We start from the raw sequence: 24,528 nt of genomic DNA on the forward strand, positions 1-24,528 counted from the left end.
ATGGAGCAGGACAGACAAACAAAACCTCCCTGCCAGAAGACTTGCTCTTCTATTTACCTTACATAGAACATATAGAAAGCAATAGGTCTCACAGAGCCACAAAGACCAGGGTGACAACATTCAGCATTGCAACTATGGGAACTACTGCAGCATGCACTAAGCTCTGCTTACAGCTCCCAAGGAACTCAACGGGAGGTCGGCTGTGCCTCAGAGGTTAGCCATCTTCTCCTGTAACCTACAACATCAAACTCAAACTGCTTTGATAGAAATCTCTACTGAGGAGCTCCAACACAAACCTCTGAGGAATTAAGGCACCCACTCCAGCAAACCTTCACAATCCCAAGCAGACATATGGAACACGCCCAGCTAACCAGCAGAGTTAAATTTTTCATGAAATAATACTGAAACTCATAGATTTTTAACACACAGATAGCCCACAACATCTGCAAGAACTGAAATACAAAACCTTCTCAAAAGGTAACACCGAATGCTGATGACAAACAAAGCCAGGCTGTGCCCTGCTGCAGCCACCAGCAGTGCTCTGGAGAGCAGTCCCAGTGCAGAGCAATCCCAGTGCACAGCACTCCCAGTGTATCCTGGCCCAGCTGTCCACAGATACAACTGGAGTAACTCTGTCAGAGGCTCCTGGGGAGGAGGGGTAGTACTGGGAAAGGGACAGTATTTATGAAAGAACTGAAGACTTTATGCTGCTGTCTAGAACTTACAGTTACATTTGTACCACCCATTCCCTGGGGGAAATGACATACAATACAAACAGGCCTAGTTGTTCAATTATTCAAGTATTAAGAGATTCACAGAAAGGCATCTGAGAAACATAACATTTTAATAGATGAAATAAATACTCCAGTACATGCAAGATAAAAACTGACATTGGAAAAAAATTAAAAATCACTTTTGTTATAGTGTAATTTTGTTTGTTTGTTTAAACACTCACAGTAGCTTTTCCCCCAGTTTGGAAATCAACACATGGAAAACATAATCACAACCTCCAGTCCTTCCACTCCTACACACCAAATGCACTTCTAACCTAACACTTGATGCAAAATAAAAAAAGTCATACAAAACAAAACCAAACAAAATAGTAGCTACATCCATCATCTATGTGTTGTTGGGTTTTTTCATTTTTTTAAATGAATAAGAACTGAGGTAACCTTTTTCCTGCACAACCGAACAGCAAAATTTAGAAGGGAAATTTCGGAAGACAAGACAAGACAAACTTTAAAAACCGCACCCAGCGCGATTAAAGCTCTTTTTTTTTTTCTTTTCTCCTTTTTCTAAGATACCCCCACCTCCCCAAATATAAAAAACTTTGAAACAGTTTTACCATTTGTGTGAAGACCTTGTTGAATAAAGGAAAATTTATCTGCGGATACTTAAAGTAAAATATAAAGAAGCCCAAACTGGCTACCCTCATTAGTACATATAGTTTGAATATGTTCTGCTTCTTCACCACATGAAATCAGAGGATTGGGCTCATCCAAGCAAATTCTTTGGTATACAAAAAAGGGGCGAGGAGGTGGGGTATTATTTTCCTTTAGCAATGACTGGGATCTAAACAGAAGATGTGGGGGTTAATTCACAGAATTAGAGTTCACTGGCGGTAAAGTCCTGGGTGAAGATCTTTCTCTTAGTGCCTGAGATAGCAGGTTGCAACCATCCGAGACGGCGCAAGCTGAGTTCCTCAACCTTTCCCTGTAATCGCTCATTTTGGTGCTACTTTCGGGGTGTTGGGCTATATCCCTGAGGCATTGGGTCAGGAGCACACAAGCAGATACCACACTCATGGCTCCTCCTAGGATGGCAGTTTGCACAGCTTTGCCCTCTGGATTAATGGTGGCAGCTTTACCCAAAAACTGGGGCTCAGTGGCAAAGCCCACCAGAGCATAGACAGACTGCACCAAAGGTCCACTGAACAAGACGCACCGATTCCTGGTCAGCTCGCTGGGTGAGGTCTTCACCTCCTTGACACAGGCCAAGAGGGCAGAGGCGCTGGTGCTCATACATTTGACACTGAGTTTGAACTGCTCCTTAGCAAATTTATCCTTGGATTTCTCACTGGCCAGCACGCAGGCGTCTGTCAGGAATTTCAAGTTCTTGGACATGTTCTGAGAAACCTCCAGCAGGAGCTGAGGGCTCATATCTGCCAAAGGGGTGGTCTTCAAGACCCCGCAGCCGTGCTCCACCTCATGCCTACATCGGGTCACCTTGTAGCGATCCACCAAGCCAGGCATAGCAGGCTGGGCCCCCGGAGTCTCCACTGCAGCCAGGTAGGCAGCGTGGGCAGAGCACTCGGTCAGGGAGACCACCAGCTCCCCCATCTCCATCAGGCTTTCCCCCACCTCTCCAAAGCGTCCCATGTTGAGCTGGCTCTGGACGTCATGGGTCAAGATGGAGAGTCCTTTGGTCCTGGCAATGATCGTGTCCCTGCACTTCTCAAAGGACTCACCGAAGACAGACAGGCTCTCGGTGTTCACCGGCCTGGTCTCGCTCGACAGCAGAAGCAGATCGGCCACCAGTTGCATCTTGATCTTGCAGTGGTCGCAGATAGAGATGAGCTTCTTCCTCTGCAGGGAGCTGCTGCTGGGGATGCCGCCGCCGGAGACCTCGCTGCTGGACTTGCCGGAGCCACCGCTAGCCATAGCGCCGGGGGGGCACTCGCATGCCGCTCGCTACCCCGCTGCCGCCGCCTCCGCCGCCGCCCGAGCAGTCCCGACTGAGCCCGGCAGGATCGCTCTGCCTTTTCCGCAACATCATTCCATTAATCGCCGGGAGGCAAGAAAAGGCTCTGGGCGCCGGGGCTGCCGCTGCTGCGGGGACCGAGCTCGGCCGGGGCGCCCGCCCCGCTCCGGCGCCAGCCTCCGCTCCTACGGCGCTCCCGCGGCGGGGCGGCGCTCGCCGGGCGCCCCCGGGCACCGGTCTGGCATCCTTTAGCTAAAAAATATGTAATTTTTCTTTTTCTTCCTTTCCTTTTCGCACGCTGGCTCCCCTCTCTTCCACCGCCTCGTCCGGCTTGCCGGCTGCGGGATCCTGCGCGAAGTTCCCTTTACCAGACGCAATACCTCAGGGACGCGCCGCCGCCGCGCGGAGTTGGGGCAGGGGCGCAGCCCTCCAAGTTGCTACCGCGCCCCCGGCGCCTCCGGTCGGGGAGCGCTCGCCGGGCGCAGCTCGCAGGGGCCGGAGGGGCGGCGGCTGCGCACCATGTGCCGCCCCCGGCGCCCGCCGCGGCCCCGGCTCGCAGGAAGCGCCGCGGAGGGTGTGGCCCGCCCGCCCCGCACGGCCCCGCCGCGCACCCGCGGGGAGCCGGCCCGGGAGGGGAGAGGGGCACGGCGGGGAGCCGGGACGCGGGGGACCGCGGGGGGAAGGAAAAAAAAAGAAGAAAGAGAGGCGGGGGGCAAAAAAAAAAAAAAAGCTCCACCGGATCCGGGTGCTGGGGCGGGCGGGCGGATCCGTTCCCCTTCCTTTGCCGCTGCCTCACTCCTTCCTGCCGCGATCATTCACGCGGCCGCTGCGCGCTCTCTCCCCGCCGCCGCGGTCCATCCCCTGCGCCCCGGGCCCTCCTCGCCGGCTCCCGCGGTGGCCGCCGCCGCACCAACTTAGGCTCTTCCCGCAAACAAGGGTGGTGGCCGCGGGCTGCAGCCGCGGATGCTGCGACCCGCCCGGCCTTGCGCTCCTCCTGCCATCTTCCCTGGCTGAGCCGCCAACTCCCAGGGGAAAAAAAAAAAAAGAAAAAAAGAAAAAGAAAAAGAGGGGAAAAAAAGAGGGGGAGGAAATCTTCGTTTAAATTCCCTTTCTCAGGCTTTCAGACAAACTACTGGGACGAGGCGGCTGCGACGGCGCTGCCAGCCAGACGCTGCACGGCTCTGGGGGAGCTCCCCCGCCCCGCTGCCTTTGCTGTAACCTCACTTGAGCCTATCGAAATCTTTTGTGCGGTGTCACCGCCCTTCGTTTAAATCCTGCCCTCCCCCCGCCGCCGCTCCGCGCCCGCTGCTGCTCGCTCCTCCCAGGCGGAGGGGGCAGCAGCGCCGGCACCGCCCGCCCGCCGCCGCTGCCGTGTCCCTGCCGCGCGGGGCTCCGGAGGGGCTCCGGGGATAAATAAACAACGGGGGGTGCCGGAGACAGAGGCCGGTAGCAGGAAGGTGAGGGGCAGCCGGAGAGCGGCCGCCGGGAGAGCACGGCCCGGGTGCGCGGCGGCGCATCGAGCAGTCGGATACCGGAGAGCGAGGAGCCGTCCCCGCCCCAGCGCCGGGGCAGAGGCGGCCCGGGTGCCGCTCCCCGCCCGGCCCCTGCCCCGGGCAGCCCGCCAGGTGAGTGCGGCGTTCCGCTCGGAGCTCCCGGCCCGCAGGGCAGCGCCCGTGTCGGGCTGTCCCGGTCCGGGCGGCAGAACCCGTTCCTGTGCCAGCCGGCCCCGGGTGACAGAGCCCGAGGCAGCGCGGCTCGGAGCGCGGGGCCCGCCGCTCCTCATCGCTGGGGGCTCCGGCTGCCCCAGGTCCGCTCAGCGGGGTGCTGTAAACACGGGGTGGGGGATTGCTGCAGCTTTATTTACACAGAAATAGTGCCCTCAGCTCTGGCCCTGACCCAGATTTTACACCAATGAAGACGAATTTGGTCTGTTGCTCTCCCGTTTCTGTCGCTCCTTTTGAACACTGGTTACTGTTAGACTTTAGCAGGGAAAATGTAAACCTACTGACACTGCTGTGTACTGAAAGCTCTACGAGGACTTTCGCTGATCTTCTTCCATTCTGCAGCACACCAAGAACTTTCTGAGACGATCCTTGTCAAAAGCAAGATGTTACGCTCAGTAAACCTGAGGCACAGTCCTGTTGCACAGTATCTGCATAAACAATTCTGATTAATCAAAGTCCATGTTGAAACCACATCTTACATTTCTTACATATTTTGCTGTAGCTTAAGCTGCACCTAAATAATAACAACATGCTTTTGCTCCTTTCAATCAGAATTCTCTTTTTAAGTTAGCCTTCTAATCCTAGGTACTTGCAATGCATTTAGCAGGTTACAGAACTCCAGAAGTACATTTGTCCCAATTCACAGTTAACATCCTGCTACATTCCTACTACTGCAGGGGTATAAGTGACCTTGAAATAAATGGAAATTGGACCAGACTCCTCACTTGAAGTTGCAGGTCAGATCCAACGATGTCCTGGCACAAATAGAGCCCACCTAATGGATTTCATACATTTAAAGAGCTTCAGACAAGTTTATTTGCACATATTCTTAGCCATTAGCTTGAAGAACCTTTGGCCTTCTACTTGTAGAGCAGGATGAACACAGATATGAAAGTGGGGGTTAATAGGATGTACCTGTTTGGGGAGTAGGGGAATCCCCTGCCATAAAGCCAGGCCTGAGGAAAGGTGCAGATACTGGTCTATGGGTGTGTCGAAAATAGGGCAGTTCTCCACCCATCCCTCCTCACAAAAACAGTGTGAGGGAAGTTCTGTTTTCTTGAGTCAGATTATAGCAGTTTCAAGGAAGGTCATGATTTGGGCCTAAACAATTTTGGCTTACTGCCAGCAACTTGTTTTCAGAAGTATAAATAGGAATGACTTCAGAGTACTCTGAAAAATAAAAAAATCAATGGGCAGAAGAAGCCAGCTGAACTGTATTTCAGAGTTATTTCCAGATATGTCCTTAAATGAGGTGAGATAGTATGCCACACAAGAAACTTCTCTCATAACCTAGTTTATCTTTAATGAGGATTGACCACATTTAATTGGGGTTTGAAAGATTTCATTTTAGAAAACGTAGGTCTCATCTCTGACTGGAAGAGGTGTTATGTGGCCTAATAGTCTTTTCCATTTTTAGATGCTGCTGCCTGCCATGATGCTCTGTGTGATTTGCACCATTCCCCAAGGACAAAGCAGAGAGATCCTTGGTTTGGACAGGTCCTGCAGTGCCTCCTCCACCAGCCTTCCTCCACAGAAACCCAGCTGGGCCTTACCCGTGGCAGTTCCTGCAAGTTGACAGGGCCACCAAAGCTCTTAGTAACTGCTGCAATATAAAGCAAATATTTTTCTAGCTCTTTTAATCCATCCACAAGACTGATCCAGTGCTTATCTGCCTCAGTCTTAGCAAGGGGGAAAACTATTAATTTTTGTCCTGTAGTAAGTGTTGCATGGGGACAGTGTCCAAGGAAGTCTTGCCAAATGCCATTTCCTCTCATAGTAGACCTGGGTGTTCAGCTTTTCTGCATATTAAATGTCTGGGGCAGAGTGACCTGGCTTTTGCTTTTTGAAAAAATAATGTAGAAAATACCACCTTCATTAGTCATTTTTGCCATGGAAGTGGCATTTCCTGGAGCAGCTCCCTGTTAGATCCTTCCTACAGACTGCAGGGTTGCTGCCTAAGTACGCCTGGCCTGGCTGGATTCACTCATAGTTTGTGTTCTCCATGAACATACAGTCTCGTTCTAAAAAGCAGCCTTGGAAATGGATTCTCTTGGGCTGGTACCCTGAGCAGAGCTGAGGGTCAGCAAGGTACGTGCTTTAAAGTGCCAGTACATGCATCTCTGGGATTTAGGAGGAAACTTGGACCCAGTGATGTTTGAGGTGCATATCTCCTTCATAAGTCTTCTGCACATCTCTTTCAAGGAGAATGCGTTCATACCCATTTATTTCATGGCTGCTAAGTGCAGAGGTGATCCACAGGACTTGGGCAGCTCACTGAATTGGTATAAAAACTTGGAAGACGTGAAAATCAGGTGGCCATGGTTGGCTTTAAAAAGATTTCACTGACAGAGTCTGAATGAAACAACTCTCCGGGGTTCAAACCAGCAGGCATTGTCAGATACAAGGGATTAAAAGGCTTCTTAATGTGGCTTAGTAGTGTACAGAAGATTGGCTTACTTGTATGAGCTCTTCTTTTGTCACATTGATCTTTATTTTGCATTGTGCTTAGTACAACAGAAACTGGAGGCTTGAAGTCGTCTTTCCTGAATCATCTGACAGGACTTGGCCCTTTTATTGCTTAGTAAAATATTTTTTTGTGAAGGAGGAATTGATTTTTGCCAGTGTAGCCACTGTTGAGTAATAGCTGAAGAATACCAAGTTGTAATAATTTCATGAGCACTGTATGTGGCCAGGTCGGTGAGAGGAAGTTACTATACAGTGGGTTGTACTTCTTTATATTACTTTCCTGTATAGATGTATCGATCTAACCTAATAGGGAGCTAGCTGATGAAGGAATAAAAGGCAATTCAGTGGTTCCCCTGTGTCAGCTCTATGTGACTAAACCCATGAGGTGGTAATTACAGGAATGATAGCTCCAGTTCTGAGGGATGCAGCTGGTTTGTCAGGCTGCAAACTAAAAATCATAGGAGGATAAAGTTGGCAAGGACTGATGGAAAAAATACTTTAACACCGAGGCAGACTTTGTAGAAGAGGCTGGAAGAAGCTGGGCCTTCCTCTGTGCAGCAGTCTAAGTCACAGTGTAAGAAGGAAGGGCAAGTGTGTTGACCAGCTTATTGTTCTTAAGATCTATTTTGTCTTAAATGTTTTGGTGGTGAGTAAGTATTTTGTGGTCAGTACTTACAGCCATTACTTCATGAGAGACTAAAACCGTGAGGTCTGGATCTGTCTTGGGTCTGCAGAGGTAGCCATGGTTGATGCACTGGGGGTGCAACCTGAGAACTGGTCTGATTGCAGCCAAAAACACAGATCTGGAGGAACAGTTAACTGGGCACTTGAGACAGCAAAGTGCAAAGACAGTCACAAGTTTTGTTTCTTCTTTTGTCTATAAATAAATAGCTTTTAGAATAGTGCGTGGGCTTTCGCATACAGGTTTAATTAACCTTGGTGTTCTGACATGATGGTTTGTGTTTGTTCTTTTTTTGATATGGCATAGTCAAAACCACAGTATCAAAGGTAAGAACAAATTTATTACATAGACACCATTAGTGTAAATACCCCTGTTGTGGGATACTGGCCAGCTCCTGTTTCTCAGCTGAAAGATAATACAGCAAAAGAGGTTTTTCTTTTATTGTCCTTTTATTCACCATTTATTGCACTGTTTTCACCACTTGCTGTACATAATCGATTGGTTGTCCCCTGCTGTTACCATGGATATTTAATACATCGACATGGAAAGGAGACACATTTTCATGAAAGGGAAAATGCAGCTACAAAACTCTTGCACTGAACGGACAGCTGTGCCATATTTTACGTGAACACAGCCAATAATGGCTTTTTGTTTCTTGTTCTTGCCTGCCAGCACAGCTACACACACAGATACCCCTCCTGCACCTCGTGTCCATTCTCCCTCCCTGGAGCAGGTGAGAAAGGCCAGAGGCAGGTTTGTAGCTCAGTTGCCTTGAAACTCAGAAACACGTAACGAAAGAATGGCAAATGCTGTTGGTTAGTGTGGTCCAGCACAAACAGGAATCCAAGACCCTCCCTTAGACTCTTACGTCTGGGTTTTCTTGAGATCAAAGGGGAACATGGTATTTTGAACAAAATGTGCAAGGGCCCACCCTTCCTGAATTGCACTTTTGGTGGTATGTTCTGTCCTGCAGCTGTAATGCTCTACAGGAGGGTTTGGGTTTTCCTCCTCCCTGCCCTCTTTTAATATGTATCATGAGAGAAATTTAATGGATATTTTCACAGGAGTCTCTGATCCTACACTGCTCTCATTGTGCCTGTGTGTTCTGTGAGCAGGGCTGCTGATCATTAACAGTTTAAGCCTAGCACCTCTAATTCATCAGAAGTTCATGTAATGTATTACTTACATTAGATGTAGGTGCCAAAACTGACCTGTAAACCTAAAATGAAATTGGGACTACAAAATTAATTTCATTTAGATTGTGAAAATTAGACTATAAATGGAATTCCTGTGGGAACTGTGTAAATCTTCTTTGACATTGATTTAATGTAATTCTTTTCTTAATAGGCTAACTTTAAATTGTGTAACCAGTACATAGTCTTAACCAGCACAGATTTGTAGCAAATCTTGCAGTAAGATGAGTACTAACAGGAACATTCTGTGGTGTTTCTGGATTTAGAGATCACACTGTATAGCTTCAATGCAGATGACTAGACAGTCAGGCATCATACCCCCTCCCCAACTCAGAGCAGATAGGTAATGACACAGAGCTGTCATGTCATCTCCATCCCATCAATAAATTTTAATTTATAAAATGCACATGCACAGGATAACACAAATTCAGGGTGAAGATTTATTTTATGTTCAAAACTGAAGTCGGAATCTGAGTTTCAAGGTTAGTACCTGAATCAGAATTTCTTGTCCAAATCACAATAGTTAATCTCTAATCTGGGAAAAATTTGAATTAAAGACTTAATTTTTCAAACTGGATCCAGGAATTCAAGGTCTGACTAGCTCTGGAACAGAAATTTGCATTCTCTTAATCGATGGCAAGTAAGTGTGCTTGTTTTATGCATGAAATTAAATTGAGGACTAAAATTATTCTGAATCATTCAAATATTCGTGCTCTAGATGACATCATATTCTGCTTGCTACGCTGCTTTTTTTCTTGGGATTTAGACATGTTCTTGTTGTTTTTAAAGATAACATGTTCAGGTCTGACTCTTCAAGTTTTATTCTGCCTGTGAGTAAATTCAGAGGGTTGGATTAACACAGGCACTCTCTGTGCATGAGAGCTCGGGCATTAGCTTCTCTCTGCAGAGGAACATTTAAGGTGCTTGAGATAATTTGACCTATGAAAACAATAATTTTGAATGTTTCACTGCAAATAACTCCTAATATCCTGGCATTCTGTAAAATGTGTGACAATGCTTTTAAACAGGGAAGAATTTGCTGGATGCTGGGACATCTCAAAACTTGCTTGATTTTTCTGGGTCTCTTACTCAGCAAGTCTCCTGTACTGTTTAAAACAATATTGTCCTGGTCCTGCTCTAAGCCAGTAGGTGCAAAAGCAGTTCTAGTGCCTGTCAGGTTGTGTAAGAGTCAGATCTCAATCATTTTTGATACCCAAAATTACCACTGCAAGGCTGCCTTGCACAACACTTAATTCATCTGGGCCTCTATTAAACATCCTTTTGTGTCAGTAGAGTTCTTGAAATGAATTGATTCCACCAGACTCAGTGAGTGCTGAGAGCAGGTAGCCTTTGTATATTCATTCCCCCTTCTGCACACTTAGGGCTGATCTTCTGTCTTAATTGTCCTTCCAAGAAGGCAGGCATGGCCTTAATGAAGTCAAGTTCTTTGTTCTTTCTAAGGTTTCATTCCAAGAAATGTCAAGGAACAAGATTTAAGACTCTACTGTACTGTATTTGCAAAGAAAAGTAAAATGTGACAAATAGGAATCCACTTTAAAATAGAAAATTGCATACAGAACTCCACCACCAGCAAAGACTTGAGAGAGCTTTTGGCAGTTAAAAATTCACATTCTTCTCCCAACTCGTAAGAAAGATGAAAGACTGGTATGGGAAATGCATTTTGCACAAATATAGCTCCAAAAATGGAAAAAAAAAAAAAAAAGAATCTCAAAGTTCATTTACAGAAATTCAGAACATCCTGAATCCTCTCATATTACAGCTTGACCCAGCCCTACTCAATAGTGAAAACAGTTTACAAGGGAAGGTAGTTTTGGCTTTCTGATAAGGTATAACTTTATAATTAAAGGTACTACTAATAAAACTGGAGTGTTGCAGAAGCAAAAATGACAGTCACAGCTTTGACCTTCCCTGGCATGACTAGATGGGACTTTTAGCTACAAGGTAAAACATTTAACACCTTACTCTTGCAATCTACAATGAAAGTAGCCATCTATTATCAGATACAATCTGTACTGCAATCGTAATAGTGTTAGCTGCTACGACTATAGAAACGATGGAGAAATGTGACAACGCTTAAGCTATAAAAAGCATATTGGCATGATTCAATAGATGCTCTGATCACAACACAATGTGCTCCAATAAAAAGAAAATGCAATTTAATGTGCCCCTGTCAGTGGTATGTGCTGCCTTGTGTTTGTTTCTTGCATGGGAAAGAGGAACAGCAGAGAACAGGGGCTGAACAGGTGTTTGTCCTACAGCTGACCCCGCAAGCAGCAGACTTGAACAAGTCTTCCCAGACACAGAATTTTGCCTGAACAGAGGTTGTTGCAAAGTCAGACCCCAGCATGAAAACTACCTCCTTTTCAAATTAAAGCTTTAATTGGCACGACAAAGAAATGTATAGTGTTGTTTGGTGCAGTGCTGGGTATACTGAACAACTTGTTCACCTACCAAAGGGTTACTTTTGAGATCTGTATCTGAACATAGTGTCAGATATTAAAGAAAGTAAGTTGACTTGGTTTGTCCTAGCAAGAAAAAACAGAACTGAAGAAAATATTTCTTAGTGGAAATTCAGTGAAAATATTTTATGCTGCAAGTCCAGCATTCCAAGATAGAATCTTTATTTTTTTTTCCAGTGAATGTATGCACAATCCAGTAATAACAAAAGTTAGCAGAAACCTATTTTAGTAAAACCTCATTAATCATGGCAATCTGATATAGTATACCTGATATTCATTATATTTAATGAGAAATCACCAAGCAAATGTGCTCATTAGTGACTCTGGTATTGGACAGCTCTGTGAGAGGTACTTGTCTAAACCCTGTTTCTGTTATGTACATTTAACAAGCTCCACAAGTAGCTCTGGGCTGCTTCCTGTTCCTCAGGCACTGGGAGCGTGTCTGAAATGTTATAAAACGCATGGAGGCTGGTTGTTTATGGGGGTGCTGAAATCTTGGATCCCACATCCTCCTCTGCTGTTTCTCACGGTATGTGTGCTTGGCAAGCTGCTGCTTCGTGTGCCGTGTCTCCCTGGTGTTCACCAGCTACGTGGCCCTGCAGTGTCTGATCACTTCAAGAGTTCGTCCAGGCTTTGGAGAGCCTCCCCAAACCCACGCCCCTGCCTCATGTCTACTTTTGTTTTGTATTTGCACACCTTGCCCATAAAGGCAGTGGGCTCCCGGTTCATTGCAGAGTCAGAACTGGACCAGCTGGGGTTGGAACTAAATGGTCTTTAAAGTCCCCTGCAACCCAAACCGTTCTATGATTACAGGATTCTGTGATACAGTGACAGAATTGGAGTTGGAGAATTCTCTCAACAGCATTAGTTCCTCTGCTCTGAACCTGGTCTTCCTTTCAATGCTGGAATGAAAAAGCAGCCTGTTCAGTACTCAGCCTGACTGCAATTAATATCTACCAGGAGCAGTAACAGTGATGCTTCCTTGAATTCCCAAGTTTAAACTTATTGGAATCCAAGGTGAAAGGTAGAAGGGAAGATTGTGCTATTTGTAATTAAAACACTACCATGAGGAAAAAATGAAGACTGAAGTGAGATAAGGCTGTGCAGACATCCATGCATGTACATTGGTTTAGATAATGGGAAAACAGCCTGTACAAATAAAAACCCATCTCTTTCATGTTTTTTGTGGTGGTCAGATGTTCTGGAGTTGTTTTAGTAACAAGCAGCAATAATTTTAACAGTTTTCTTTTAGAAACCTAATGTTGCTGAGACAGTAGTCAAAATCAGAAGACTCATGGAATGGGCCCAGTTCCCATCACACGGATTAGCAAACCCGGATACTTTTCATCCTGCCTTTAAAAATAAGCAACAAGAAGCAACCACATAGTTTAGATCCCAGGCGCTGCGCCATCATTTATTTACTCGTTTTCACCTCTCAGTGCCCAGCGTTCACTCCCTGCCCGGGCCCTACAGGACCGCACCGGGGCTGCAGCGCCTGGAGCGGGGCTTCGTGCGGGGACAGCGGCACCCGGGGAGGCGGCAATGCCCGGCAATGCCCGTCAGCAGGGCCGCGCCCGGCCCGCCCCGCCCCGTCCGCCCCGCCCCGTCCCTCCGCCCTTCCAGCTCCGCCTCCCGGCCCGCCCCGTCCCTCTGCCCTCCCAGCTCCGCCTCCCGGCCCTTCCCGCCCCGCTATCCTTCCAGCTCCGCCTCCCGATCCGCCCCATCCCTCTGCCCTTCCAGCTCCGCCTCCCGATCCGCCCCGTCCCTCCGCCCTTCCAGCTCCGCCTCCCGATCCGCCCCGTCCCTCCGCCCTTCCAGCTCCGCCTCCCGATCCGCCCCGTCTCTCTGCCCGCCCAGCTCCGCCTCCCGGGCCGGCGGCGCTGCTCCCGCCCATGAGGCGGCCGGGGCCGCCTTCCCGTGAGCGGCAGAAGATGGCGGCGGCCGCGGGCTGGGCGCTGCTGGCCCTGGCGCTGTGTCTGAGCGTGACGGCCGCGGCCGGCGGCACCGAGGGGAAGCGGCGGGACGGGCCGCCCAAGAAGAAGGACATTCGGGACTACAACGACGCGGACATGGCCCGGCTGCTGGAGCAGTGGGAGGTGCAGGAGGGGTCGGGGCCGCGGGGTCCGCCCGCACCACGCGGAGGGAACGCCGCGGCTGCCGAGGGCGGCAGGGCCAGGCCGGGCTGGGGCAGCTCCGCGGGGCAGCGGCCGCTCTGCCCGGTCCCGGGAAGGCGGGGATCCCCAGGCCTGGCCGGGACCGGACGGGAGGGATCCCCGAGCCCGGTGGAGGGTGGCCGGTGCTGGGTTTCTTCCTCTGAGGCTCTGTGTCCGTGTGTGTGGGTTTCAAAGTCGGCGTGAGCGGCCCTCAGCCTGCCCTGCCTGGCTGCCCCTGTCCCGCCTTTGCAGCACCCAGCCGGGCGCTCGGTGCCTGCCAGCAGCCTCGTCTGGCTGAAAGGTCTTTTTTTCGAAGTATTGAGAGATAAACATTTTGTGACCGAGGGGTGGATACCTAGGAGGAATATTTATTTCACGCTTACGAAGTAGATACGTTGTTGTTTTGGTTTGGTGTTTCTTTCCTATCTTCTCTCATAGTAACAACTTCTAATTCCAGCTCTCTCTCGTCGCCTTCATCCTTATCAGCCCGCTGCCTTAACTTTCCTTGGCGGTTTCCCATCACTCTCTTCTCCATGTGGGTGTCATGCCGCTGTTAGGTTCTTTTCACTAAGTTGTGTTCCATCATCTTCTGATAAATGCCAGAGCATTCCTCACTGTCATTTACTCTTTCCCGTGAGGTTTTTCCCTGGAATATTTTGCAAAAAACCCTGAAGGAAACAATAGAGAGAAAGCTTCTGTTTCATATAACACCAGTTGCAGCAGTACGTCAAGGTGGAGAAGTGTGTTTTATATTTGAGTTATAGATAAAGTAATGAGAAATACGGATGCCTGCCTTGGTCCTGTTTGGCAGATTACGGACTTGTTCATCCTATGGATTGTTACCGCATATATCCCTTTAGGAAGGGACATTCTTAGAAAACAGAGTTAAAATTTTAAATAAGAATTAGTAAAAAGTTCAAAGTTCACTTTTCTGTTAGTGGTGTCAGTCAAGGACCCAGTAGGCCCAGCTGCTAAAAAATCAAGGCCTAGTATTGCCCAGCTTAAACCAAATGTGGCCTTGTAGGAAAAAAAATCTTAGAAGGTGAGCATTTCTTTTTAATGAGATGGCTGAAAGGGAGACTCAAGTTAATGCTATTGTAACTCTTGGCTGTATATTCTGCCCCAGCCCTGGTGGGTGGGTCAGGAGGCTGTTCAGGGTTTTTTCTTTTCAGCTGGAGCAGGTCCGTGATCCCGGTCAGGTCGCGGTGTGCTACACAAATGCAGTTGTGTGCAGATGTGGCAGAGCAGCTGGGGAGTCACTGCTCGGGCTGGTGGTGTCCCTGAGGAGAGGCACACAGAGCAGAACAGGGGCTGAGGAAGGGCTCAACAATCAGGGGTAGTTTGGTCTCTGGGATGGTCAGCTGTAGGGCATTTTGCCTGGTGGGAGTCAGGACACATATAGGGAATATGAAAGGCTTGAGGGGGTGGTGGCTGGAGAGTGGAGAAGAAAGGGCGTGAGTGTACTTGATGGAGTGGGATGAGAAACAAAGAGGCCACTGTGAATTTGGGTAAGAGCAGAAATTACGCTCGGGAATGAGGAGCACAGGGCATAGATCTGTACAGAATCAAATGTCATTGCTTTCAAGTGATTTCAATTTCCCAGTATTTTTTATTTCCATGGCAATTAGTCTAAAACCATTGGAGGATGGTGGCTTTGACATGCTTGGGTTCAGCCAAAAGCCTGGCAAGGCTAAGTCTGTGGCTCCAGCCAGGATCTCGTGCTGCCCCTTGCACCGTGTGCATGACTGCACACACACTCCGGGAGAGTGATTTGGTGGAAAACAAGGATGGGCAACGGGGAAAAGAGGCAGAGGTACTTCAGTTGCACAGCTAGAGCTTGGAGGAAGCCACCAGAGGATTTTCTTCATGGAAAGGGGCTCTCCAGAAGCCTCGAGTCCTGGGGAGCTTGGACACAGAACTGAGATTCTGGGCTGGAGGTCTCTTTGTCAAGTGCTTTAAATAGTTTAGTGTTACAAGCTCAGGGGTTTCCAGGCTTGACTGATCATTGAACAGGCAAAGGAATTAAGTGGCATATGTTACTAATGTTTTTAAAAATCAAAATGTGGGAAATTTATGAGAAATTTCTGAGAATGGGAGCTGAAGGGAGGAGCAAGGGAAGGAATATGTAGTTTTTCCTGTGTCTATGTAATGCTTTCCCTCTGGAACCTCATGTTACTGTTTAAGTGAGTGAGTCTGCTTGACTTTTCAAAGCAAAAGCTTACACTTTTCCTTCAGCTTTTTGCCTTTTAGATAGCTTTAAACACTGCTGCATGATAGTTTGTACAGGATCAAGAAAAGAAATGCCCTGTAGGGGAGCTCTTGGCATCTTCTGGTAATACTCCCGTTCAGAATGTAAGAGTACAACTTCAGGAGCATTTCGTTAAATAGTCAAGGGAAAAATAGGTAATACATGTTAGTAGCTTGTGTTGCCACTAAATCCAAAGTCAGTGTCTATATTTCATACAGAGTATTTGGAAGTGTTTATTTTTGCCTTTCTCTTTCAAAACTCTGAAATAAACTGGCTCTGCTCTAGTCAATCCAGATTAAATTCAGGTTCAATTTGCTTTTAATTCTGGAGAACGTTTTTCATTCAGTCGCATAAGATTTTGTATTTTCACTGTGCTTTACCAATTTGAGCATTCTCCAGCTTCCTCTAAGTAATGTTCCCACTTGGTGAGGGCAGGGACTTTCCTTGGGCTCTCCTTCCCTCCCAGTTCACTCATTTCAAAAATTTCAAGGCGTCTGAATTACTTGAAAGCATGTTTCAGACTTGCAAAATTGAAACAATTTTGAAACAAACATAATCAGTAAGGAAAGAAAGGATGAAATCTAAGGCTCTGACAGCTTTTGTTCTGTGGTCTCTGAACTTTAAACTCTTGTCAGAAAGACAACAAACTGCAGGAATGAGATGGGGAAAGAACATGGGTCACCTGTGTGAAACCATAGCCTTTGAGGGGCATGGGATGCTCCGTGGGTGTTGTAGGAGGATGCTGCTGGGTTTGTGTATAAGCAAGCATGTGCAGAGATGTGAGGGTAATGCACTCTGAGCTCTGGAAATCGAGCTCTGCTCCTGATCTTTGAGGCCTCTGAAGGACACTGTGTACTGCTACAGTTCATGTTCTTAGTGGAGTGATGCCTTTTGAAGTCACGACAGCACCTAAAATTTCTGCCTTAATTCTGCTCATTCAGTAGTGCTTGGGTGGATGCCAGTATAAGACTTCTGGGGTTTTTTGTTCTGTTTCTTACTTTTTAATTCTATGATACAAACACTGTTTCAGAAATCAGGTTCTGGCTTAATGTAAGTTGTCACCATATTCACCTCACACTTGTAAGCTGTTTTAAGGGGCAGCAGTTTGAATTGTGCCTTTCCAAATATTTAAATGGCTGTCAGCCTCAGCAGAGGCTTCAAGAGGGTTTTTTTTTTTCTTTTTTGTAGGAGTGATTTTCTCTGGGTGATTATGTTGTCAGACTGAGCTGCATCTGTGCATTAGAAAAGACATGAAACCTTTAATCAAAGTCTTTCTATGGCATAAGCATTGAAAATCTGAATTCTTGTGGGTTACATTGTTTAAAGACACAAAGTAAGGAAACTTAAATTCTCAAGCAATCACATGATTCCCAGAAGTGAGTTTTGACCTCTGAAAGCAAGATCAGATGAATGTTTTTTTAATATATGTGTGTATGAAGCTTTTTATTGCAACTTTCCCATTTCATCTCGCATACATAATAAATTTTTGTGAAACTGTGAAGAAAGTAAAAGTATTATTTTATGAGTTTCCTAGGTGGAATTGTATTGAATTAGCCTTAAGGCTGAAATACTTCTCGGTATGTGATAAAATGAGATTCCACCTGTCAGTATGAAAATGTGCATCATTTTGAGGGGAGGGTTATAAATGGAAAGAGCACTCTTGGTGAAGTATCTTGAAATAATGGTCACTATTTCTTTTGGTTTCACAATCTCCATCATTCAGCTAAAAAATATTTTATCAAAGCACAGTTATTCTCTAAACAAAGAGAAATTTAAAAAAAAAAATTTGAGAAACAGCTGAGTTTAAAGCTTTCGTGTCCTTTTCAAAACAGAAAGATGATGACATTGAAGAGGGAGATCTCCCTGAACACAAGAGGCCTCCAGCACCAATAGATTTCTCAAAAATAGATCCAGGCAAACCTGAAAGCATCCTGAAACTGACAAAGAAGGGGAAGACTTTGATGATGTTTGTCACAGTGTCGGGAAATCCCACAGAAAAGGAGACAGAGGAAATCACCAGCTTGTGGCAGGGCAGTCTCTTCAACGCAAACTACGACGTGCAAAGGTGAGCTGTTGTGCTCGAGGATAAAGTTCTTGGCTTTGCAGAGCCCTTTCTTCCTGAAAACCTTTTCAACTGTTCATCCTCTGCTATTCCCCACCTCCATCATCCATTACTATTTCTCTGTTTCTGTGTCAGTTGTGACAAAACTTGTGGTGTGGTGCAGAAACCTCTTCAGTGTTTATGCACCATGTATGTATGTATAGCCCAGATTCTTTTTATCTCACTGTGGTTCAGCTGTTTATCAGTTCTAGCTGCACTAGTGTGCCTTTATATGCTTGATGGAAAACATCACACTCTGAAGACTTCTCACCACAAAAGGTTTTTTGTTCCCCTGCTAAAAAATGTGGCTCTTTCTCGCTGAGAGAGAGCATAATTTTGAAACAGAGGAATGTTGCACTCTTGTATTGAGGCTGAGAAGGGTTGCAGTAAATGTATAAAGCAAATTTAATGTTCGTTAGTGGATTTTATGTAGTGCCAAATTAGTTCTAAATTTGTTTCCTCGTTCTTACTTCATTGGTTATTTATTTATATACTTCATACATTTTATTCTTAAATGTCCTAGAAGATTGTTCTCTTGTCCCCATTCCCAGGCAACAACAAGACCAACTTCTTGCTTTTAAACATATGCCTCAGTCATGGAGGCTCTCTGAGCAAATGCTGGAGTGTTTGAAAAGCACAGAGTTAACTGAAAAAAATGTGGATTTTTCCTCTAGGTTTATTGTTGGCTCCAATCGGGCCATCTTTATGCTGCGGGATGGTGGCTACGCCTGGGAGATCAAAGACTTCCTGGTAAATCAGGAAAGGTGTGCAGATGTTACTCTGGAAGGTCAGGTTTATCCTGGCAAAGGAGCAGATGGAAATGAGAAAGTGAAAAACAAAACAAAACCTGAAAAATCAAAGAAGAAAAAAGATGCAGAGAAGAAATCTAACGGCGTCAAAGAGGACAACCGAGCAACCAGCCAGCGAGAGGAGCTATGACAGCCACGGCACCCAGACTGAATCCTGCTCTGCTGCTCCTTGAAGGGAATCTCCTGATAGGTCCTGGGCTTTCTGGGGGTGGGGAGGACGGAAACAGAGACTACTGAGGCTTGAATTTGTGTTGAAATTCACCAGTTTACTCATTGCTGTTGGCCATTTGTTTAGTTACAGGAAAGGTAACGCTTCATGCCAGCAATTGACTGCTTTAGTTCGCAATTTTTTTATGCTTTTGTTGTTGTTTAAAACTAGCATACAAACCTGTGTGTCTAACTTCACAAACTTTAGTGGAAAAGAAGAATTACGGTCTCAATACTCTGATATTCATCTGTAGTAGCTGTGTCCATCTTGGGTGTGCAAATCATGGATTCACAGCTGCTGTCAGAGAGCCAAGTGCAGTGTGAAAAGATTCTCTTGGAAGATGGTTTGATAGACACAGTTGGCACAAAATTGCCCAAAGTTGCAAAGAATAGTGGCCAGAGATGCCTGAAATTACAGGGTTTAGGACATGTTTGGTTAGACTGCCTGTTTCTTTAAAATAAACTCAACCCGTTGTGTCCCAGTAAATCTGTGGAAGTGCTTAGGAGCGTGATGGAAGCTAGGTAGGAACTCTGCTAATGCACTCCAGATCTGTATGGGAAGGACACTCTGTGTCCTTCAGAAGGGAATGGAATTATAGCACCTGCATGAGCAGTGTCAGGGTGAAAAGAGGAGTCCAGGGCATTCAGGTTGCTCCTGCTGCTAAAGGACCGTGCCTATGGAAGCAGATGTTCTGTGTGTCCCAGGCAGTGATGTCCCAGTTACCCAGGCAGTGAGCTGGAAGAAATAGCTTTAACTCTGAAGTTAATTTGGTTTACTGATTTAATCGTTTGTTTAAGTATTTGAAAAAGCACCAGTTACAGCACAGAGTTAAACTTTGAGTTAGACATATCACTGATGCTTAATAACCAGATTTTGGTGGGGTTTTCTTTCTTGGTACAGATTCCTGACTGACGTGGTTGATTGTAAATGATCACTTGATCCAAATGCTATGAAGTTGGATGTATGGGAGCCAATACTTTGTATAATTGGGGAGGTTTTATGATTATTCAGATTGTATTTAGTCAAATGCTTTGCTTAGAATTGTTTCCCTTCTGCCTTACTACCAGTTAGGGACTAAAGGCACCAAGTAGCGTGGTCCACATCATTTTGCAGAGGATGAGCACAGTATCAACTGTCTTCATTCAACACTAGTAAGGTGTTACTTTTTCTTTAAGGTGCTAAAATCCAAGTGTTTTGGATAAAAGTTCCTAATTGAACCATAATGGTTGATCTTGTGGAATACTTCAGTATCAAAAATATGAAACTGTGACTGAGTCCTTGTTCTAAAATAAAAGATGTCACTAAACGTACTGTTTTGCAGAGTAGTAAAACCTTTTAAATAGATCTGCATTTGGTTATGTATTCAAGAGGCAGACTAATTCATCTTTGGTTTCTGTATTTAAGGACTATATTTTGTTTGTGAAGGTTCCAGTTGATTCATTCTGTTTAATTTTAATTATATTTGTATGAATTTAGGATTAAAGAAAGCTGCACTTCGTTAAACAGGCCTGTACCTGTTTTGAGTGGAAAATTAAAATTTGTTTCTTCAGGATTAACTATTACTTTTTATGCTCTACTACTAATCCAGATGTGCAGTGGAGTTGAGAAGAGTCTCAGTAGATATTTGGATAGTTGAGATGTGCAGTCCAGTTCTTGTCCGTAACTAATTGATCATTTGGTCACATATTCTGGGTTTGCACCACCCTTTGTAAATAATATTGCTTCTCATCTCAAGGGAAGAACAGAGGTCAGATGAAACTACAAAAATGAAATATTAATGAGTTTTTGCTTTCTGAAGTTACGGTATAGAGATCACAATTCAGATTTTGATGAGAAACACATGGAAGTGCAGTTTTGTACTTCTCCTAATGTTATTATTTCTTTTTTGATCAAATTGGGTTTGAGACTGTTGGAGAAACAATTACTGCATTATAGCTATAGCCCAGCTTTCGAGTATAGCTACATCAGTCATTCATAAATCTACATTTACAGTAGGTTGGGTCTTTCCCCTTTGTAGTTAAAAGGAGTTTTGTTGAAATTCACCGGCCAACTGACCAGGTTTTTATTTGTTTGGTTGTTTCTGAGTCAGTTGGCCGTGTCAGGTGTACATATGGCTTTTGCCATGTCAAATTTCAAAGTGTTTGGGGTTTTTGTTTGTTTCTTTTTAGGTTTTTAATCTGTGTAATGACTTGGCAGTTGTTTTTTGACATAAAACAAAAAATGCTGCTTTCACGTAGGTTTCTTTTATTGTCTTTCATTTCTCTTCTCCCTTTTTCATGCTTTACACTCAACAAATGGTGAAATATACCAGTCAGTGTAATGTGGCAGTCTGGCAGGAGCTGCTTTACCCCAGCCAGTCTTTCTCTGCTGTCACAGTTCATTACTCAAGAATAACCTGAATTGCCTTTTAAAACTGATAAAGTCTTGGAGACAGTTGCACTTGTCCTGGGACAGTGCTACATAACCAAATGGCTGGTGATGATTTAAGAAGCCCAAACCCTATCACACACATAAATATGTGTATATATCAAAGTAAGTATCCTCAAAAATTACCTAAGGTCACTAATGTTCCATGAGCACCTCGGAAGATGGATTCTCCATTGGAGGCTTATCAGGCTTTCAGTAACAGGTTTTGGCTCCACATACAGGACATTCAGATACCTCCTTTAAAACTAATTTCAGCAAGTAGGGTGGTAATTATAGCTCTTACTATTTCCTTTTTTTTTTCAGTTCTATACAGAGGTACGTGGAAAATCGTCTGTTTTCATGACAACAAAACATCTGCTGCCTTTCTCCTCTCAGCATAGTGGTTTCTCTGTTCTAGTGCTATAACTAACTTTTCTGAGCTACTGTTAAATTTTTAACCCAGCTGTCCTACTCAGAAAAAACAGTTTGTCAGTGATACTACACAGGACGTGGTTGCACTTTGTGAAAAATTTCCAATGGACAATCAACTTTTTATGTAATAAAATATTGGAAAAAGTATTCAGGCTTTTGTTGATTTGGGGTTTTCCTTTAAACTGTTCTGACACAAACTACAACAGGATTTCTGATCTTAACTTAGAGTGGTGAAAGCATTTCTCTGAACAATCAGGTCAGCCTTGACTTCCAAGAGAATCTACTTTCCTGTCACTGTTCCTGAACTCTTGCAATTTTGTCCCAAAAATGAAATCATAAATTAAAGCACCATTTCGTAAAGATAAGGAACAACCTATTTTTATCTGATATTTGGCCACTGTTCTCAATGGGTTTATGGTAAGGCTTAGAAATTATTTCCATTCTTTTATCTGTGGCTCATTTCCTTTTTTATTCAAGGAGTAACACTGCTTTTTCCAGAGGTTTTTACTTTTAATTGCATCAGATATTTATAGAAATTCAAAGAACCTGTGCCTGAATAGAGAGCATGCCTCTGTGTTTAAAATGCCTTATTCATTGGTACTGTCATGTTTTTCTTTATTAAGATTGCCATGCTACTAGGTCCATTGATACCCTTCTATTTGATAATTCTTATTCTGGGATAAAATGAACTATTTGTGAACATCACCATTTTCTACTTCTATCACTGTTGAATATCACTGTTTTGTGTTTATGCTGTACCCTTTTAACAGGACAAACCCCACTGAATTCAGGTAGGATAAAATTGCCAGGAATGCTAGAACTGCTCAGATCCAAGAAGGAAAATCACTCCACTAGGATTTTTGGACGATGGTATTTTTTCTCCTGTAGTAGTCAGGTGGTGGAAGGGTTTGGCCACACCGTGGCTCTGGTGCAGAAGAGCTCTGTGCAGAGCAGTTTTTGATTAGCATTTAAAAAGCTGCTGTAACACACAACAATCAGGCATTGCACAGTGCCAGACCTTAGCCAGGGGCAGCTGGGAAATGCTTTGTTCCTTCCCCGTGTGCTGCTACTTAACAGAGCAGTGTTGGTACTGGCTGAGTTGTCAGTGGCATTATATCAATTGTTTCTGTGATAGGAAAACCAGATCTGTTAACCATCGTTTAAGTTAACTAATGATGGTTTTTAAATTGGTGTTATGTATTTTTTTATTATTATTATCTTATACACATTGGTATGTTGGGAGGGGAAAATGGAACAGTTAAAGGAGCTTCAGCCTCTTCCCCATCTTGTTGGCAAAGGCTTCAACTTCTCAGAAACAGAACCTTTTTTTCTTTCTTACTCCAGAATTGCTGTGTCTTTCTTGCTGTGGGACAGAAGACACCCTTGTTTTTTTTTTTTACAGAAGAGAGACTGGAATGCTCTAATTCATGAAGTTTATAACCAAAACGTTTTTTTTTTCCTTAGGTAATTTATTGATACCTCCAAAAAAACTGTGGGCCCATCTTTACTGCTTGTAACATCTGCTGCTTTTAAAGGTAATTATCAGTTGTGTCTAAAACAGAGGCTGGACTTCTGTTTTGGCACCCTGCCCACTAATTCTGTGGGAAGCACTGACCAGAGCATTGAGCACTCATTAAATCATTAATATTTAAATCAGTTCAGCTCCCTTAATTGGTGTCAGCGTTAAATGTCATCAGGGCTCTCTGTGCATTGGAAGGAGGTGAACAGCAAGGCCCTGGATTTGCTTGGAAGGTGCAAGGATTGAACAGCACCATCAAGTGACCTGGATCTTGCTGTAACTTACATAAAGTTTTCTCTGTAGTGAGGAAGACTGAATTATACAGGAATAATTGTAGTGCAAGGGTGTATTGGAAACAAGATCATGGGTGAGCACTTGCTGAGTCAATAAAGAAATAAGCAAAAAGTTTAACAGATGTATTTATGTGGCCATTGTTGTTGTTTCTGAGATTCATGCCTGCAGGCCTGGGGTTTTTTTTAACTTGTCCCTAGTGCAACTCCATTTCATTCAACTTCTTTTTGCAAAAAAATTAGAAACGAGTCAGTTTTCATCCCCTCAACTAAAATAATATTTCAGAAGTGTCCAAAATAGTGCATATTTGAAATTACACGGGACTTTTATATGAGTATTTTATTATTCATCCTGCCAGTTGTATCCACAGCCATACCCTGTGCCTTGCCAACCCGATAGTCAGCTGCTGTCTGTCAGGTGCTGTATAGCATGTTAATCACTGTGTGGACTTTAGATAATTGCACTTATAACAGGATGGAGTTGCCAGAAGCTTAATGGATGCACAGACATGCAAATGCTTTGGCATTTAAGACAGCAGTTGAGCACAAGATTTTGAAAAAACAACTTTCTTGCCTTTAATGTGGGTACCAGGTAGTTTGTTGTGAACTAATGAGCTGTGTAACCTAATGAGGGACAGACCACTTTCCATTTTAACACCGCTCCTCCCAACCTCTGTTCCCACATAACATCACCATTAGAGCCATATTGCTCAGCTCTCAGATAACACAACTAAGGCCTGAAATGTGTTTCAGCCACGTTGTTATTTCTGTTAGTAGTGATGAGCCAGGACAGGCTCGCTTTCTGGGGTGAGAAAATCAGAGTAGACCATGTTCAAGAGATGTAGCTGTACCACTTGAATACTGGAGCTGGTCTACAGGAAAGCAGAAATAAAAGTCAAATGAGCTGCATTAATTTCCTTAAGTGTTGCTATCAACTGTCAGGCCCTTTGCTTTCAGGTGAGGTGTCTGTGCTTTAAGAATCATTATCCTGTACTACTCATCCTACACTAACACAGTAGGAGGGGAGATGGGGTTATGGTGCTGCTGGTAATGTCATCGTGATCTCACATTACACCCTCTGACAAAGGAAGAGAGAGATTTATGTGTAGGGGACTTC

The 24,528-nt window shown here is 44.9% G+C and overlaps 2 protein-coding genes and 1 long non-coding RNA gene across 3 annotated transcripts; 2 read left to right on the forward strand and 1 right to left on the reverse strand.

Moving 5' to 3' along the window:
* Positions 1 to 825: 825 nt before the first annotated feature.
* Positions 826 to 3,229, reverse strand: TLNRD1 (talin rod domain containing 1). The gene has a single exon (XM_032123478.1). The coding sequence runs from the start codon at positions 2,658 to 2,660 to the stop codon at positions 1,593 to 1,595; it is 1,068 nt and encodes a 355-aa protein (XP_031979369.1). The 5' UTR covers positions 2,661 to 3,229; the 3' UTR covers positions 826 to 1,592.
* A 735-nt stretch (positions 3,230 to 3,964) lies between these two features.
* On the forward strand, positions 3,965 to 10,959 carry LOC116450743. The gene is made up of 2 exons (XR_004242958.1): positions 3,965 to 4,325; positions 5,842 to 10,959. It is a non-coding gene; the product is annotated as an uncharacterized LOC116450743 (long non-coding RNA).
* Positions 10,960 to 13,129: 2,170 nt separating this feature from the next.
* Positions 13,130 to 21,749, forward strand: MESD (mesoderm development LRP chaperone). The gene is made up of 3 exons (XM_032123479.1): positions 13,130 to 13,341; positions 17,479 to 17,711; positions 18,422 to 21,749. Exons 1-3 carry the CDS (start codon positions 13,138 to 13,140, stop codon positions 18,684 to 18,686), a joined length of 702 nt encoding a protein of 233 aa, XP_031979370.1. The 5' UTR covers positions 13,130 to 13,137; the 3' UTR covers positions 18,687 to 21,749.
* Positions 21,750 to 24,528: the final 2,779 nt, after the last annotated feature.

Source organism: Corvus moneduloides, chromosome 13, assembly GCF_009650955.1.
Source record: "Corvus moneduloides isolate bCorMon1 chromosome 13, bCorMon1.pri, whole genome shotgun sequence".
Taxonomy (NCBI): Eukaryota; Metazoa; Chordata; class Aves; order Passeriformes; family Corvidae; genus Corvus; species Corvus moneduloides.